At 35.4% G+C, this 19292-nt stretch overlaps 2 protein-coding genes across 2 annotated transcripts; one reads left to right on the top strand and one right to left on the bottom strand.

Annotated features, from left to right (window-relative positions):
- Positions 1 to 1846: 1846 nt before the first annotated feature.
- Positions 1847 to 17774, bottom strand: LOC136823320 (sodium/hydrogen exchanger 9-like). Its single transcript, XM_067079500.1, has 5 exons — positions 17644 to 17774; positions 16352 to 16505; positions 12645 to 12770; positions 3807 to 3936; positions 1847 to 3495 (listed from the first exon to the last, which is right to left on the bottom strand). The coding sequence occupies exons 1-5, from the start codon at positions 17702 to 17704 to the stop codon at positions 3292 to 3294; spliced, it is 675 nt and encodes a 224-aa protein (XP_066935601.1). The 5' UTR covers positions 17705 to 17774; the 3' UTR covers positions 1847 to 3291.
- On the top strand, positions 6730 to 11780 carry LOC136823322 (carboxylesterase 1C-like). Its single transcript, XM_067079502.1, has 5 exons — positions 6730 to 6910; positions 7763 to 7957; positions 8294 to 8549; positions 9408 to 9899; positions 10287 to 11780. Exons 1-5 carry the CDS (start codon positions 6797 to 6799, stop codon positions 11060 to 11062), a joined length of 1833 nt encoding a protein of 610 aa, XP_066935603.1. The 5' UTR covers positions 6730 to 6796; the 3' UTR covers positions 11063 to 11780.
- Positions 17775 to 19292: the final 1518 nt, after the last annotated feature.

The raw sequence follows: 19292 nt of genomic DNA, 5'->3' as shown, positions 1-19292 counted from the left end.
TCTCAAAAGATGGTCATATTGCATACCAAAATGTCAGAAATTTGATGAGGATTTAGAAAAACATTACTGCCATACGTCAAAATGTAGTCAATAAAAGTTTTGACCCTTCAAAGCAGTTTTTTGACAAAAATTATGGGCATGAAATCCTGAAAAATACAAATATTGTTTTGGGAATGAATTTCTAGTAACAACATGTAGTCGCGCGGCTGAGGTCGAAAAAAGTGGCTAGAAAATGATTTTCGTGATACACCTTTTAGATTCCACCTTTTTCGATGGAAACTCTCGAATTAGTATATGTAGATTCCTAAATCAAAAAGTTTCCACGATATTATCGTGCAAGTAACGAGTAAATGGCAATTTTTTGCGTTTCCAGGCAAAATTGCAAGGCCTGGAAATTCATGATTTTTGGGGGGGTCTTCAAATTAAAAAAAGACCTATATCACATGATAGAGCTCTTCAAACTGAGCAAAAAAGTGTATTACACCAAAGTCCCAACTTCTCTAGATCTAAAGTTATGGGCCTATTTGTGGTCAAAAAGGTGTTTAATTTTGCATAAATTAATGCAGATTGTGGGGAAATTCCCTGTTTTCCATCAGTTTTTTACCACAAATAGGCCAATAAATTTTGATCTAGAGAAGTTGGGACTTTGGTGTAATACACTTTTTTGCTCAGTTTGAAGAGCTCTATCATGTGATATAGGTCTTTTTTTTAATTGAAGACCCCCCAAAAATCATGAATTTCCAGGCCTTCCAATTTTGCCTGGAAACGCAAAAAAATCGCCAATTACTCGTTACTTGCACGATAATATCGTGGAAACTTTTTGATTTTGTAATCTACACATACTAATTCGCGAGTTTCCGTTGTTTTTTTTGGAATCTAAAAGATGTATCACGAAACGAAACGTTTTTCGACCTCAGCCGCGCGACTAATGCATTTAAAAAAGGGATCCAAATTATGAAAGTTCTTTATATTATTATTAATGATAAATATTTGAAAATCAATCAAGTAATCAATTTATTGATTGATACATTGTTTGGATTACCAACGAATTAAAATGAAAATTAAATATGTATAATCAAATGCAAAATTGGAATATAATCAACAACAGTGAGAGAAAACGAAAAAAAACTCTACCTTAACCCTATTCAACCTAGGCTTTTAGGGGTGGTTCAGAACTAGGGGGGGGGGGGGGGCTTTTCCTATACCACCCCTTAACTTTTGATCTAGTGGGTCTATTTGGATGAAATTTGGCACACAAGATCCTTGTGACGTAAGGTAACTTTTGACAAAAATTTTTTCATCATGCCCAAAGTGACCAAAAACCGAAAATTTCCTTTGTTCTTATAAATAGCTATTGTATTCTAACAAAGGCTTTAGAAAAAAGTTGCTTGAGTTTAAAATGCTTATTTTATCCTAAATATTCAATAAATTACGGTTTAAACGATATATTTGACATTGAAAATAAATTTGTATTGGAAAAGTGTCAATTTTTGTGACACCTTACTGTCAGAAATGTCATCATGCTCAAGGTGTGAAGGTGCTTCATTTTGAAGCTAAATAAAAGTTAGGAATTTACAGAAAATTTCACGGCAAAAGCTCTATTATTTCAGGAGCTATTACCAATAGTTTGACCTCCGAACAGAAAGAGCCCCCCCCCCCTAGGCCGAATAGGGCTAACATTTAAGGGTCAAGATGGAGTTTCTACAAGCTCTTATTTGATTTGTTACTTTTTATAAAGAACGCGTCATTTTTATTACTTCAAACGACCAAGTATTAAAGTACCTTATAAAAACTCCATCCCATCTGTGTAATATGATAGACTTCATCCAAATAATACCACTAGATCCAGACGCTTTTTGAAGAAAAGCAAACTGAAGACAATGAACAATTAACCAATTGTTCAAGTGTATTTTTCTGTTTTTATTACAGCTTTATAAAATTTAATGGGGTTTTGGGTATATTTCATTGTTTTGGCCTTTTTATATAATTTTTGAAAACGAAAGTAGAAAAATTCTAAGATGCCGATATCCACAAGTCTACTTCACTGAGCTTCATCAAATCATAAGAAAGCAAAGTCCAGCCAGATATAGACTAAATAAACTGTACCTAAAGGTTGGTTCATATTTATACCCCCATTTTGGCTAAGCAACCTCCCGGGCACTATAATACAGATTCAATATAGTTAGAAATAATAATGAAGTAAAAAAATCTATGAAAAATTCGTTAAAAATTGAGAAAATATTGTGTGGTATCTAACTATAACATGAACAACAACCAAGTCATAGTTTATGTTAATTGAAAAAACAATTTACGACAAAATATATACATCTGTCAATATTTCATGTGATTTCTTTTCAATGCTTGGAAATTATTTGTTGTATTATTTTAACTGAGGAAATTCTTGAAAGCCAAATTTTCCCCAATTTTCGCGTGTGGAAAAAGTTATGCGAATCGGCCCCCTATTCAACTTATTTCTTTCATTTTCCGGCGAAGTCCAGATCTCAAAATTTTCGCGAGGGCTAAATTTCGCGAAAATGGCCGAAATCGCAGAAATTAAATCACGTGAATACATATATAATTAATCGAATCTTGAAGCGAATATCAATAATCATCTAAATATTTCTTAAAATTAACACAGTGAGTAGAAAATAACATCATTATTATTATATGAAAACGAAGGAAATTTCAAAATTATTGTACATTATTGTAAAAAAAAAGTCTAGATACGCGTTTTTTATAAGAACAAACTATATACGGACATAAGGCTTCAATGGCAAAAATGTTAAGAGCAAGTTAAGAACATTTTTAGGCTCTTAAATCTCAAAATGTTAAGAACATCACAAGGCATAAAATTTTTTGGATGTTCTTATAAAAAAACATGTAGTTTTTGGACGTTGAAAACTAAAAAGCCGAAAAAAAATTATTAAAAAAACTGTATTGAAAAAAAAACATTAAAAAATAACTAGTATCCCCAAACTTAAAATCCCCTTGGTGATTTTTGCAGATCTTACCATTTTACCAAAATTCAAAAGTTAACGTCATGTCGGAACTTTTGTTCATAAACACTCTTGTTTCAGAGAACCAATCTCAGTCCCAGTCAAAGTGTTCTACCCCAAAAGTTTTTGATACAGTCAGTCATTTACTTTCACAAAAACAATTGGTTAAAAACCCATTTTCAAGACATTAAAACAAGTAAAACATCATTCGATCGACCAATGCCGCTACGCCTATGGAGAGGTGACCGACCTACAAGAACTGATACAACCTTCTCCATTACAGTCACAACCCATTCTAACTAATGATATTCAGTGGCATGCCGTCAGGATTGACGTCACTGGGTCCTTCAGGTTGTCTTCTGGTTGGCTGTTGTTCCTCACGTGACAGCTCACGAGAAGGGGGTTTTGTCATGACGTCATGAGAGACGGCAATATCGAGCATGTCATCATCGATGGAGCCGACTGAGCCAATTGAACCATGTTCATCTTCTGCGCGACGCTGTTTTTGATTGAAATTTAACGAAAAAGAAATGTGAAAAAAAACTGAAGCTGTTTATGATACCAAAGGTGTCATGCCATAATTGCATAACTGTTGATTGACGATGAGATTAGCTCCTGAGCACTCCTACATTTTTCAATAGGGTTTGTATCAGGCTATTTTTTGAAATGAAGTTATGTTTAAAAAACATTGAATATTATAACATTTAGAGTATCAAATCTCGTTATTTTAACGATATTCGTCCTAGGGTGGAGGGTGTCATCTCTATCCCCGCGGTGAACAATTATTTCTGGAGGAGAAATGACACTTACCATAGAGGAACGACGTTCATATCTTTCGCCTCTTTCTTCCGGTGACAGACATGATGCAAGAGGAACACAACAACGCGGAACGTCCCCTCGAACGGGACCAGCTTTACTCGTGAACATTGGCTTCATGTATCTGTAAGAGAAAATGGACTTCACTTGATTGAAAAAAGAAAAAGAAATAGATTTATTTGAAAAAAAAAATTTAAATCAAGGGAAAAAACTTTAGCGGGAATTTGATTTGGCAGATTTGCGAAGGAGTTTTGGCAATAGCGGAATATTTTCAGCCAAAAACCTTCATCAGATAAGCAAAAGAAAACTCATGTAAGAACTACAGAAATAGTAGGAACTTGAAAAGTAAATAAGAAATACAGTAAATTAAATTTCGCGCGAAATTAATTTGGCAGAAGGAGCAAAAAAATTAATTTTGACACGAACTTTATTTGGCTGATTTTGCGTAAATCCACCAAATTCACCAAATTCTCTTTTCGCTAAAATATTTTTCTTTTAAGATTATTAAATATTCTAAAAATCGAGTCTGAAATCGCGTGTGCTTATAAATAACTTTCCATTTTCTGGATTAAAGAAATATCTTTTTAAAAAAATTAACGGATAACGAACTGGAACATAGACTTGTTTCGTCAGGCTGCACGAGGCTGAGTCTATATATTAATAGCGGTGCTTTGTGTGTCTGTGTGTCACCACTTTCGTTTTTGCTTTGTTTGTGTTTTAAAATTATGACCTTTAGTCTCTTGCTCCACAAATTTGTTCTATTGGATTCGCGCCATATGCACACTTTCGATTTCGCAAGCAATGTTTTGTTCTCGATAAGTTTGTTTTGATTGACAGATCGAATAGAGCATGGTTAAGACTTTATTCAGCTTTTGTTTTGAAATTAAAAGCCAATCTACATTTAGTAATTTTAATTTCTGCCCAGCTTTGGCCGATCCTGTTTTTTCTTTTCTTTTGTTTGAATCGAATGTATTTAACGATCGTATTTATTAATGACATTCGAATTCTTTTCAAAACAAAACAAGTTTCTTTTATAGAAAAGAACATTTCAAATAATGTAAATCAAAACATAAAAATTAAAAAGTTTGTCGAACAATAACAGCAAAGGGCGATAAAAAGCAAGAGAAGAAATTAGTCCATCTTTTTCTTCATATAAAAACATTCAAGTGGTTGATACTGTTAAAAACTTTGTACGTCATTTTTCATGTTTAATTTCGAAAAGTTATGACACGGGTTTAAAAAAAGCAATTTAGAAATGACTTATTTACCTTTTTAAATCTGATAAAAACAAAGTTGCACTATTCTTTGTGGTTTTCCCGCCTTTTCCTAAAGAATTGTCATTTCTACATTTCACTCCTCTTTACCATGACATTTTCTCAAATTGTCGAAAACTGGACGGCGTATTTAATGCGAGCGAAGCGAGAAAAAGATCTCCGGGGGAGGGTTAGAGTCAAACTTTGAGGATATCTTTTTATTAATTTGATCATTTTTTAAGCCAGCTTCAACATCCAAAGGACTTTTAGTGCGTTCAACTACAGCTTAACCGGCGTGCGACGCCGGGTACCGGCTAGTTTTATTTAATGGTCGTACATTAGAAGGCTAGAAATCTTCAATACTGATAGTTAGAATATTCAGAGCAGACTCGAGATCTCCTAAAAAGTCTTATTTCATCGGGCGAGTCTTAGATTTGTTTTGAAACATTTTTAAAACTAATTGGATCCTTGATATCCACTAATAGCATGGAGGTATAAAGAAAAACAGGGTTTGAATTTGTCGGTGATTGGTCGTTAAAACCTTTTGATTTCTTTTATATTTAAATGAAAACTCAGATTTGACCTCCAGATATTTCCCACAATGCTTTGCCCTGAAAAATGTTGCACAAAGCATCGTGGGGAATTCTCGGGGGTCAAATCTAAGTTTTCATGTGAAGCCGATATCGTCTATTGGAAACCAAGAAAAAGATAAAAATTAACAAGATATTTATAAATGAAATCATATGTCTTGTTTGTGGTATCATGTTATATTGTTCATTTTTATAATAAATTGAGATATCTGATATCTTCTAGCTCTTTTCTCCTGATTAATCCATAACTGATGTAACGTTTAACGTTTGTTTGGAAATTTGGTACATAAAGTTTTATCTTCAGGACCCGGTTTTTCTAACCTGATAACAGCTGTTCATAATTTTCTAACGCGCACGGTAAATCTCTGAAGGCACTTGAAAATTAAACATCTGAGGAAAATAGTCCTCCCGCGGAAAATTCTAAAAAAAGAATCTTGTTGTGCGCCGGAAAGTCAAAAACTGATACGGCGCCCTATTCATAAACACAATCACGCAATTTCGTTGTCATTCCTACTCCTTTTAGACGAACACAGTCCTTACGATTTCGAGATTGCATATTCGTCATATTTGGAAAAAATGTACAAATTTGTACAAGCACAGAGGGATAGGCGTTTATCAGGCACCTGAGAGTGCTAAAAATTATAAGAATGGTATAAAAGAAAACCTTCAAATCAGTCTGAAGCACACTCGTTTGATCACATGTTTTAAGTGGTATGTTTACATTAAAAAGAATGGTCTTCTGTAGCTAATACACGTTTTCTATAAGAACAAACTATATAAAAACATAAAGCTTCGATGACAAAAATATTAAGAACAAGTTAAAAGAACATTTTAAAGGTCTTTCCGGACTCTAAAACAGCCAATTTCTTAGGAAAAAGGACCAAAATACATAAAAAATGGGGAAACTAAGGACATGTTAAGAACATTCTTAGGCTTGAAACTCAAAAAGGTAAGAACATCCGAAAGCTTCAAATTTTTTAGATGTTCTTATAAAAAAACGTGTAGAGACAATAATATCATATGTGCTAAGTAGAGAAATCTGGATCCTTCTAGATACTTTAAAGTAGTCTGCACAAGAGTGCAACTGTTAGAAAATAACATTCGGATTCTGTCAAAGGATAGTGTAGGTGTATGTAAAGCGATGAAGAGAGAGGAAAAGGAACGATTAGCCATAATAACTCAACCACTAAGAACTAGAGTAACTAAAAAGCCATTTAAGAAGATTGCATTAGCTGTTGGAATTGTGTTCCTATCGGTAAGTCATTGAAGATACTCATCTGTCAAACTATGCTCTAAGATCAGCCTTGTTGTTGTCAGATCAGTTTCCTGATAGAGACATTACAGTATTAAATTTCTTGAACAGCAATTATTCTGTTTGTCGCCTATTCTCTTCTTCATTTACGAAAAACGAGCAAGGTTACACGTTTCTTTTGCATATAAGAACAAACTTTAAAAGAACGTTTGCCGATGATAAAAATATTGAGATCAAGTTAAGAACACTAAGAGTTTGCGGACTTATAAAACACTTAGCTTCGTAGTAAATTTCACACAAGTATTTACAAAGATGGTGAAAATAAGTAATAGTAATGATATGACATTGAGGGAAAGAAAGTTTCATTTTGAAATAGTTTGAAATAGCACAGCCTTCCCTTCTACATTTCCGATCTCTTACATAGTCGGTTTTAGACCACGCGTCGAACTTATTAGAGGAAGAGATTTATAATAGTAACTTCATTGTCTTTTAATGAGCGTTGTACTCCTTCGCATGTTTCCAACGTACTTGCTCTTTCGTCTTAAATGCGCCAGTGTCTCACGTCGGCCCTTATACGCCGGCGACGAAAAAATAATGCTAATAAGAGTCTTAGATTAAATAAACCTTTTCATAAATTACGTCGCGAACATATCACTTGCCTTGTTTTCAAACAAATACTATATGGTGATTATGTCACTTGAGACACTAAATGATTTCTTTACGAATAGAAAGTAATTTCAATAAAATCCGTTAATCACCTTGGTAATAATTTCAGAACGAGGCAAGCGATGTTTGTGACGTAATTTATGAAAAACGTCTATTATATCTGATTATATTACATTTGCCTTTTTATAGGTGGCTGCCATCTCGATCATTTTCCTACGTGATCATGTTAACATAACGGCTACAAGGATACTAAGTGAGAATCACAAACCACACAGCCTTGACAGTCATCGTGAAAATGACGTCATCAATAATGGCGACGATGACGTCATCGTGAAAACAGCAGCAGGTGTATTCAAAGGATTTAAAGAGATGAATAATGAAAAGGTACGTACAGATAAGGCTCCTCAAATCATTTTAGGCAGAAAGGGGAGACTATTGTCCAAGAAGTGGAATCCTATAGTAGGAGAGTAATGTTAAGGGCCACTTAGAATTACAATATGATTTGCGGACCGTAATGTACGAAATAAACGACATGTACTCTATTAATTTTCCTGTAAGGGCTGATTTAATCAAAGATAACAGGTAGTCCAGGGTCCATTTTATAATCACCTAAGCTACACTAAAACTCTTACCAATCTGATTTGCACCAGTCTGACCATATTAAAGAAACCCAACTCATTTATAATAAGCGTCTTTTAATGTTCTCATCTCTTTATCAAGGTATCGTACCGTTTCAAAGGTATCCCGTTTGCTGAACCACCCGTTGGTCAACTCCGCTGGAAACCTCCTGTCCCGAAGAAGAAACTCTCCGGCATCTACGTCGCCAACATTTCAAATACTCTATGTATTCAATACAACCCTCCACCTTTTCCACCGGTGGAGAGAGAACCTTCTGAAGATTGTCTTTATCTTCATATTCACACACCGACATTGGATGAGAATGCTAATTTACCAGTCTTTGTGTGGATTCATGGAGGTTTGAGTTCTTGGCTAATTTTGCTATTACAGTTGAATCTCTCTAATTCGATTTTCAAGGGACAGAGAACCTTCTTCGAATTAGAGAAAGAGTATTTTATACCATTTTCCGGTTGAGGGGACCAATAGTTTGAATTAGAAAAAGATTTGAATTAGAGAGAGTTGACTGTATGTCATAAAGCATAACTATAAAAAATGAAGCTCCTGAAATTTTAAAATTATCGCATATTATCCTATCGGGTCCTAGTCATTCCAATAGCACCCTGCTTTCTCTTCTCAGAGTAATTAACATCTTTAAACGCAGCGTAAATCATTGGGATTTTCGCTTTGGGCACCACACACAAAACACCAGATTTACGGGATTTAATTAATTGGCGTAGTTGACGGAAATTTTTTATCAAACACTACAGACATTGCGTACAGAGTGGAATACAAAAAGATAAACGTGAGATACACCAGTGCCGTAGACACAAATAATATTTTAGGGGGGGCCTATAAGTTTAGTATCTAAGGAAGCCCCACCGGCTGGGGCCGACGGGCCAGAAAAATTTTTGGACTTCATACCCTGCAGATTGGCTGAAACTGCCTCTCCGAAAGTCAATTTTTAGTAAAAGGCAAGTAGAAATCGCGTGCATATTAGTATATTTTCAAATCATAAGACTATCAAATAGTTAGTGCATTACATTTTTAAAAAGTAAATATACAGACAACGTTGACGAAATTTACACCTTTTTCAAAAAAACACCATAATCTGAATATCTTTTGGGGGGCCCCCCGGTGTGTACGGCACTGTACACTCTGGTATAGAGTACCTATTAACCGCATTTGACACTGTTTTTCTTCCCTTGATCTTTTTAAGGTTTTTTACTGAATGTGTACAGTGATGTTACTGGATATTATCCAGATGGTGAGTTTGCATCAGAAATGAACGTTGTCGGAGTCAGCCTCAGTTACCGGTTGAATGCGTTCGGTTGGTTAAGTCTGGAAGAACTGTGGCAAGAAGATGTGTCGTACGGAAACTATGGTTTGATGGATCAAATCCTTGGTTTAAAATGGGTGAAAGAGAATATACGAAATTTCGGTGGGAATCCAGATTTGGTGACTGTCTCTGGTCAAAGTTCTGGTGGTACATCAATCTTCGCATTGGCAGCATCACCTTTAGCTGATGGTCTGTTCAAACGTGGTATACCGATGAGCGGGTCAACAAATTTCCCAAGAAATTATACCGAAGCTTCTAAAGACAATCGAATATTCATCGAGCGATCGAAGTGTAGGAATTACACCAAGAAAGAAGATATCAGAGAATGTTTTTATAACATGACACCTGATGAGGTTCTTCGGTCCATACCAGGTAATTGAAATTCGATTTTTACCATAATAAGTAAGTCTGCGACCGCAGTCGGAGGCGACCCCAAGGCTCCTCTTTGGAGCCGAAGGTAGTGGAGGGCACCACTCTTTCTCCCTGGATTGCACTAACCACTTACCCTTGATCGTTCTCTTAATTGTTGAGCATCAAGCAGAGAGACATCAAGTACCATTTTGGGAATCTTTGGTATGACCCAGCTAGGGGTTGAACCCACAACCTTGCGCACCGTAGCCGGATGCTCTACAACTGCACTACGGTCGTCTTCCATAGAAATGCATTGAAATCATGTCTGAAACGTTCTTGTTTTTGTGTCTCAATATATAATAAAAATTATTGCACTAAAAATTGAAGATTTTGATTTTCTGACACTAGGAACCGTATATCCAAATTGGGCACAAAAGGATTTATCAGATTTTCCAACCTACGGTCTGTTGACTGGCTCTCTCATAGTCACTGATCCAATATCATTGCCCGTCGCGCCAAAAGATGCTTATAAATTGCAGACCCTGACTTCAGATATCGACCTTCTGATTGGGACAACAGGACAAGAAGTCGGAATGGATCCTCCACGTGTATTTAACTCAAGCGTCCCAATGGAAGTTTTCATAGAGAAAAGGCTGCGAACATTCAATACTATCGCCATCTCTGATATTGATATCGCATATAAGCTGACAAAGACGTACGTCAAAACAAAACCGACACCACAATATTGGTTCGAGACGTACGTCACAGACGCCCGTGTGACGTGCTCCAATAACCAGCTTGTTAAAGACATGAGACGCAGTCCTCACTTGGAGAAAACATATAGATATGTATCAGCATGGAAACCTGACAAAGTCATTGACCAATTAGCGGTGTACCATGACGCGGCGCATATGACCGATTCGATCGCTCTGTTTGGTTACAAATTTTGGCCGAAAGAGAGAGCCAACATGACGGAATCGGAACGGAATTTCATGCAGACCATTCGGAGAGTGTTCAAACAGTTCATGGTGGGAGGTGTGGTGGAAGGAACGAAAGCAGGTCAGACCATCGTTTTTAATGGTGATGGAGATGTGGTCCATTTGGAAGATGATTATCATCAAAAACAATGTTTAATGTGGAACGATCCCAAAAACGGGTTCCTACCATACGTGTGGATCAATTAGATTGATGAATACAGTTGATTTTTCCTAATTGATCTTCAAGGGCCCAAAGAATTTTCTTTGAATTAGAGAAAGACTATGGAATTACAGAAAGTATTTTATACTAATTTCTAGCTGAGGAGACAAATATTTTAGTCCAAATTTACCCATAGTGTCCTCCAGGGTTTGTTCCCCCCACCAAATTCTTGATTTTTTTTAAACTCCCCCCTCTTTTTTTTCCCCCTATCACTTTTCAGTTTTTTAGTTTCCCCCCTCTTTTTTGCTTTCCCCCCAGAAAATTCTGAAAATATCAGTTCCCCCCATATATATACTTGTATAAATTTTTCAAATTTCAACCTGACACAAACGTAAAATTTTGCTGCAAAAGGAATACTAGACAAAATAGAACGAAAATGGGTAAAATTGGTTAATTTTTCAATCATGATCTAATCACATGATATCATGTGGACTGACCTTGGTTGCTGAGATTGAAGTGATTTCACACTTCCCCCCACCAAATTTGCCAACTATCGATGTTTTCCCCCCTCTTTTTTTTCCCCCCCTTTACTATTCAAATTTTCATTTTCCCCCCTCACCCATTCCAAATTGGAAAATTGGCTTCCCCCCCCTTTATAAAGGGGGGGGGGACACTATGTTACCTCATTCTTTTATAACCTTTTTTATTTCTTACACGCAGTGTTTTAGATCATTTCTCTTGTACATTCGAAAAAGTGCAGCAGCATAAAACTTTAAGTCGTGTACTTTTATTACTCCATATGAAAGAAAACTTTTATGAAAGAAAAATTTTTGTGCCGTGATCTTTGCAGTATATCTGCAAAGCCTATGTCTTTGCCTAGGTAGGTTCCTGTCTGTCTGTCTGACATATGAAGGAAAAGTTTATCAATTTTTAGACCGAATTATAGAAAGATTCGAATAATAGGGGTTTAGAGAGAGTTGATTGTATCTAACGTCTGAATTTCTGGCCTTGGGTAGGGGAAAATATTAGCGAGTTTATGTATTTGCTCTTTTGAAGCGATTTGGAATAACCCGCAGTTCTGACCCGCAATATCGAGGATGGTAAAAGTGTTGATTTACCGTCGTCCTTAGCTGTTCAGGATCTAGTCAAATTAGTACCTTGCCGCCTCCGTCGCAGAAAAACACACATACATAAACTCGGTATTTATATTGTAAAGAGATGATAAGGGGATAAGATTCCACGCTCGTTTTTTGTAGAGTTGATAATCATACTGTAATCTAATTATAATTTCGATTATGTTTGTACCACGTCCAGAGAAAAGAAAAATCATAAAGAATAAAGTTCAAATTGGCGTTTTAGTTCTTCCGTTTAAATTTCTAACAATTGAAAACAACTGCGGTTAACTTTCGTTAATTTGAACTCAAACTGTAAATCGAATTTGTTCGAACTATAGACAGATTTGAATTATAGAGTGTAGACGAGGGTTGCCGTTTGATAGGAGCTGAGAATTTGTTCGAATTATAGAAAGTTTCGAAAAGTAGAAGTTCGAATAAGCGAGGGTCCAATGTATTCGTTTTATGGAAATGATTTTTGAGTAAGCAACATTGGAAAATATGAAAAGGGTCTTACTTGACATCAAAGTTGTGCCACTTTCTGACCAACCACGATCGTTCATAAGAGATATCTTCGTGTATTTGACCAGCACCGTCTTCATGTTGCTCTGTCTCGATATCCTCGTCTTGGTCCACGTTCACTCTGTGAAAGAGAAATAACAATAGACAGTCGAGTGGAATCGAGTCGAAACGTGAGCATGCAAGGAGAACACAAATTTGTTCAAATACACAGATTGCAAAATCAAAGTCTGAAGACAAATCACGCTTTAACTCGAACTTTTATGTGTTTGTTACATGAAATTTATTTCTGATTCTGGTTCAAATTTATTGACACTAATAAAGTTATCAGTTGTTGTTGTAAAGCAAGTAACATGGGAATAAAATCACGTGATCTTTTTCGAGTAATCACATGTTTTGACTGCATTGATATAATTTTGTAAATCACTGACAAGCGTAATATTGGTTTGTACCGTGACGATGGTTTAATGATATTCCGTAACCTGACAAGAAAAGACGCTGAATCTACCGGGTTGGTCTAAAAAGCAGGGTAGCCAATTGGGGTAGCCAATTGGGCTAGGTTGTGGGGTACCTAAATATTTTACAGACCAGAATAGAAATACCGAAAATGAATGCATAGAACCACATTTTAATGACCAGGGAGCATGAATCTGATTGATACTTAGATTGACCATGTATGATTGCAAAGATAAACAAAGATATAAATTACCGTGTTAATGCACGAGGAGTAAGAAATAGAGCTTCATTATAATAGAGCTATTTCAAAAGACTTTTTGTACCTATTATAAGCTGCCATATTTAAAAATTTTGAAATGAATTAATTGTTTGAAACATCTAAACATGATTTAAATTAAACAATAGATTCAATAACAAAGGATTGTTAAGATATGACAAGATTAGAGATCATATGGCCCAAAGGCGATTCCAAAGCTATTATCATCGAATTACAGCTTCACGGAAATAACAATTAAAAACATAAATAAAATCTAAATCTAAAATATTTAAAACTGTTTTGTATATATTTTTTATTCGGGTCTGTAAATTTTCAAACGAAGCCAAGAAGGAAGACAAAATGGCGCCAGGTCTCTTGAGAAGTAACAAAGTTCAGTACCTTTGGAAAAAAGGCTATTGTGGCTGAAGTTCGAAAGGAATCTTAAATTTTATTACATGGAATCATTAACAAGATGTTGTAATAGTTATTTCCACATGAAAACAGGTTTCAGATTTCAAAAGTTTAGGCAAAAAGAGGTACCCCATAACCTAGCCCAATTGGCTACCCCATTGGCTACCCTGCTTTTTAGACCAACCCGAATCTACCCGTCAAAAAATTGTCGAAATTTTCAAAAACATAGGATTTGACATTGAAATCGACATTAACTTGAAAACCGTTGATTTTCTCGATTTGACACTTGATCTAAACACAGGTACTTACCGACCGTTCAAAAAACCGAATGATACCCTTTCATATGTAAACACATCTTCAAACCATCCTCAAAATATTATAAAGCAACTGCCATTTTCCATAAACAAGAGACTTTCAAAAAATTCCTCAAATGAAACTATTTTCAATCAAGCCAAACCTATCTACGAAGAAGCTTTAAAAGCAAGTGGTTACAAAAACATCAACTTATCATATGAAAATACCTACCAAAATACAGAAAATCGTCGATCAAGAAAGCGAAAAATTATATGGTTCAACCCCCCATACAACAAAAACGTCTCAACAAATGTAGGAAAAACCTTCCTAAAACTCATTGATAAACATTTTACAAAAGCAAACAAACTTTATTCAGTTTTCAACAAAAACAATGTCAAAGTGAGCTACTCTTGTACCGAAAACGTCCGTTCTATTAAACTCCCACAATAAAAAGATTTTATTGAAACCTGAAGACAACGACCAACATTGCAACTGTCGTAATAAAAAAATGCATGTCCGTTACAAAACAAATGCAAAACCAAATCCATTGTATATAAATGCGAAGTTACAGCACCTAACCATGATAAGAAATCATATATTGGCCTTACCGAAAGAGAATTCAAGCAGCGATATAATGAACACAAGCAATCTATCAACAACGCTAAGTACAAAAACAGCACAACCCTGTCTACGTATATTTGGGCCTTAAAAGAAAAGAATATTGCCCCGACGTTAAAATGGTCTATCCAAAAACGGGTCAAATCCTACTCTAACACTTCCAAAATGTGCCGCCTTTGTTTACAAGAAAAATTAGAAATCCTGAGATTCGAAAACAAAGACGAATTACTTAACAAAAGATCCGAAATCGTTTCTAAATGTCGTCACATGAATAAGTTTATGTTAAACATTATAAAACAAAAGACTGGACATAGCTGCTCGCATGGGAATTATAATTTTATTTTTTCTAATTACTCATTAATTTTTACGACTTGTCGATTCTAGCGGTGTTTGAATTTTGAATTTTTTTTCAATTAGATCAAACTTGTATCATATGTAGCTGATGATTGTAAGCATGAAACTTTAAGTTCTACATTTTAAAAAAAGTTTTGACTCATCATTATTGTATTGCTCCTTTACGTAGAGCACTGTCTTTGGTGAAACAAACCCACCTTTATTGCTACTATAATTTTGTAACCCGTGTATTATGGAAATTTCGAATTATAAGGCATTGTTATCTAAAAGGATCAGAAACCAGGAGTTAAGGAGACATTCGCGTTGTAGAGGTCCGAGTTATGAAGACTCAATAGTATTACATAAAATAAGCTACATGTGAATTTTGTTAAATGAAAAACTAGTGGAGCGTCGTTTCAGTATTTTTGAAAATTAAAAACTCGTTTCCAAAAGTGTAAAAACAGCAGGTGAAAACCATCTCTAGTATTGTAGCAATTACGGGCGACAGCAAGCTTTTATGGGTAGAATTTTTTGTGCTTATAAACGATTTACGACGTTTCTTTTAGAATTTTATAGCTCTAATAATGATTTATTCACGGTCTTAAGAATTCTGTACAGGGTGTCCGGAAAAAAAGTATCGAGTTCGAACATGATTCTGAGTAGCAGGTTGTTGCGTGTGTTTAAGAAAATGTAAGAAAATATATACCAACACAATGATTGTTTTTACAACAATCATTATGAATTAACTTTCTTTACAATTCTAATGACGTTAAAGTTATTGAGAATTGCTTTTTGTAAAAGTTATTCATAAAAGATGTCTCATGACAATTAATTATGACATAGAGAGAATTTTTGATAAACATTGAAAATTTAGTGAAACACACACTAGACCATTCTTTCTATAAAAGTGGCACGACTCGATACTTTTTTCCGGACACCCTGTACGTATAAATTTCCATTTTCTAAAAATTTCATTTTTACTGATGATGGCACTCGGATGAAACGTTTGTAGATAACTTTCAAGTTTACAAAAAACAAGAATGAAGCTTCTGTATTTGACTTTTTCTATCAATTGCAAGGGTTTTTTTCCTGTCTAGAAGAGGCATGTTGGCTACCAATCTTTTTCAGGTGGCAATTTTCAAGGACATTCCAGTGGCATTTTGGTAGCGGTGCGTCCCAATTAGTCAAAGGAAAATGACCTCTATATAGCAGGGGTCTTATTTCAAGGCACAAAAAAATATGATTCGCCGGTATAAAAATCCACGCTAATCATTACATTGGACTTGCTAAGAATTCAAAGACAAAGCAATACTCCATTTATAATATATATTAGTTACCTTATTCCAAGTTTAAGTAGTGCTTGTGTCGTCAAACCACCATTGAATATGACGGTCACAATTGCGATTACTAGTACACTTGTCAGCATCAGTTTACGTTGTCCGCTCTCCGTGTTCCGAATGGCCAGTGCGAAAGCGACAGCTCCACGGAGACCTGTAATTGAAAAAGAAGTCGAAATAATTTAATGGGATTAATTTTCGTGGAAATTAAATTTCGCGGATTTCACGGATTTGGTTGTCATCCGCGAAAGTAAAGTCCCAATGGAAATTTGAAAAAGTATCATCCGTGAAATGTTTTTGAATTGAATTCCAAAAAATGTCAAAAGACCACTTCTAGAATGTTCACTGTGCTAATAATGCCTATTTCACAACCAATATGCATAGTCTGGCAGTAAAATGGCAAAAATAGGATAAAATCGTGAAAATATTATCTCAAGATAAGGTCCTGCGAAATCCTAAAATTTCGCGGATGAGCTCAACCGCGTAATCTAATCCCCGGAAAAACTAATCCTATTAAAGTACAATTTCCAGTACAATGATGATAAAAAACCGCAAACGCTTGCAAACATGAATCATATCTGACGACGTTGAAGTATCGTAGCAACATGTCTTTGAGAACGAGGCTTGGTTTATTAGAAATATATATTACTGTGTAGGTGCCAAGTGGGAAACCAAAGGGCTTCTCTCAAACGGCGAATACCACCGTATCCAACGGCGTATCCGCAGTTGAGATCTACCAAAAGACTGGGTAAGCCTCTTTATCAAATAACAGATGTCAAACGATTGGCAAAATATCAAAATCAAGTTAAGAGCACTTTAAGGCTTGCGTACTTTAAGACACCTAATTTTTTAAGAAATGTAAATTAACGAATATTTTGAACAAGTGTTGAATGTTCTTATTGAAAAATATATATTTAAAAAAAACCTTACGGTGGAAAAATTTGTGAAATCTCCGATTAATATTACCGAGCGTAAATAGCGCTCTGCAACGCATACGTCATAATTATTACTTTTTACTTTTTCTGACATTTGTACGAGTTGCAATCCCACAATTCAACGCTGCTCAATTAAAGATACGTGCAAGCTGTTATATATCTTTTGTCAAACGATGCAATTAACTTGCAAAAGAGATTACCGCAAAGGTTGATGGGATTGGAACTCGTACAAAAACATCGAGAGTAATGATTATGTCAAAAATAAAATATATTTTTAGATTCAGCGCGGTGCGCTATTAGATAATTCCCCCGATATTTTAGTCAATATTTCTACAGAGAGTTAAAATACAAACTTACCGGCAAAGAAGAGCATGTGTTGGAAATTTAACGGGATTTTCTTGCTTCGTTTCAAATTCATCAAGAACGAGAGAGGATAAATGTTCAGAAAGCGAGAGACAGCAATTGCAAGCTATTTATTTACATAATGAGATGATTTTGTCAAGGATGAAATAGTGTTATTGATAAGTTTCCTGAAGTGGAATATTTTTCGGGTGGAGTTTTTTCGCGGATCGGCAATTAAAATTTTTTTATGTATTAATCAAAATTCGCAAGTGAGCCTCTTTTTCTCCTCCACTCTTACTTTTTTATAAGTATAACGTTTATATCTGAAGAAGCTAATCAAATTTCAGAAAACACTAAAACTTTTCCCACATCATATGACAACAATCAAATGACCAATGAATTTTAACAAATAAGCATATTTAGGCTCAAATTCGGCAAAAAAAAGCATAATGCTAAGCATATCCCCGAGCTGAAATGCAAAGAAAATTGTGTAGCTTTTCTAAAACGCTGACCTTTTTAGGGTTACGTTTAAAGCTGTTTGGGCTTTCTTAGACCAAAGATTTTCACCTGCGGCGCCAAATTTCTAAGAAACCTTTCATTCTTTAAGCCGAATCAATGTCCGATTTAAAAACACAAATTTTTCTTGAACCCAAAGAAAATCAACAAATCGAAGTCATATAAAAAAGCATAAATCAAGGCTGAAAATTAGATTTTTCTAAGCATATTGAGCCTCGACCCAATATTCCCGTATGCTTATAAAAAAAGAGTGTAGTCTTTTATTTTTAGTGAAATTTTTAATTTCTTTTGCCAAGACTAATTTTTGCGAAAATCATTCCACGCAAAATTTGATGTATTCTTTAGGTTACACAGTTTAATAAATAGTCGAACGTGCGCAACGCACTGGGCTCAACTTCAGTGGCTTCAAATGATTCATAGGCCCAATTGTAGACCCCCAGATATTTACCCAATGAACAAGTGTGCCAAATTTCAACCAAATCCGACCATTTTGGAGGGCTGTAGGCTACTTCAAAGCTTTAGCCTCGTCTTGGCAAAAAACTCGTCCCTAGGCCCCAAAAATCTAAATTTTTGAAAAATGCAAAAAGCACCCCCAGATATTCACCCAAGGAACAAGTGTGCAAAATTTCAGCCAGATCGAACAATTTTTGAAGTCTCCAGGCTGCCCCAAAATTTTAGCCTCGTTTTGGCGAAAAACTCGTCCCCAGGCCCCCAAAAATCAAAATTTTTGAAAAATGAAAAAAAACACCCCCAGATACTCACCCAAGAACAAGTGTGCAAATTTCAGCTAGATCGAACAATTTTTGAAGTCTCCAGGCTGCCCCAAAATTTTAGCCTCGTTTTGGCGAAAAACTCGTCCCCAGGCCCCAAAAATCAAAAATTTTGAAAAATGAAAAAAACACCCCCAGATATTCACCCAAGGAACAAGTGTGCAAAATTTCAGCCAAATCGAACAATTTTTGAAGTCTCCAGGCTGCCCCAAAGTTTTAGCCTCGTTTTGGCGAAAACTCGTCCCCAGGCCCCAAAAATCAAAAATTTTGAAAAATGAAAAAAACACCCCCAGATATTCACCCAAGGAACAAGTGTGCCAAATTTCAGCCAAATCGAACAATTTTTGAAGTCTCCAGGCTGCCCCAAAGTTTTGGGAC

This window comes from Clytia hemisphaerica, unplaced genomic scaffold (genome assembly GCF_902728285.1).
Source record: "Clytia hemisphaerica strain Z4C2 unplaced genomic scaffold, Clytia hemisphaerica genome assembly, whole genome shotgun sequence".
NCBI lineage: Eukaryota > Metazoa > Cnidaria > Hydrozoa > Leptothecata > Clytiidae > Clytia > Clytia hemisphaerica.
The sequence above is the reverse complement of the archived record's forward strand: the minus strand, read 5'-3'. Positions and strand labels throughout refer to the sequence as shown.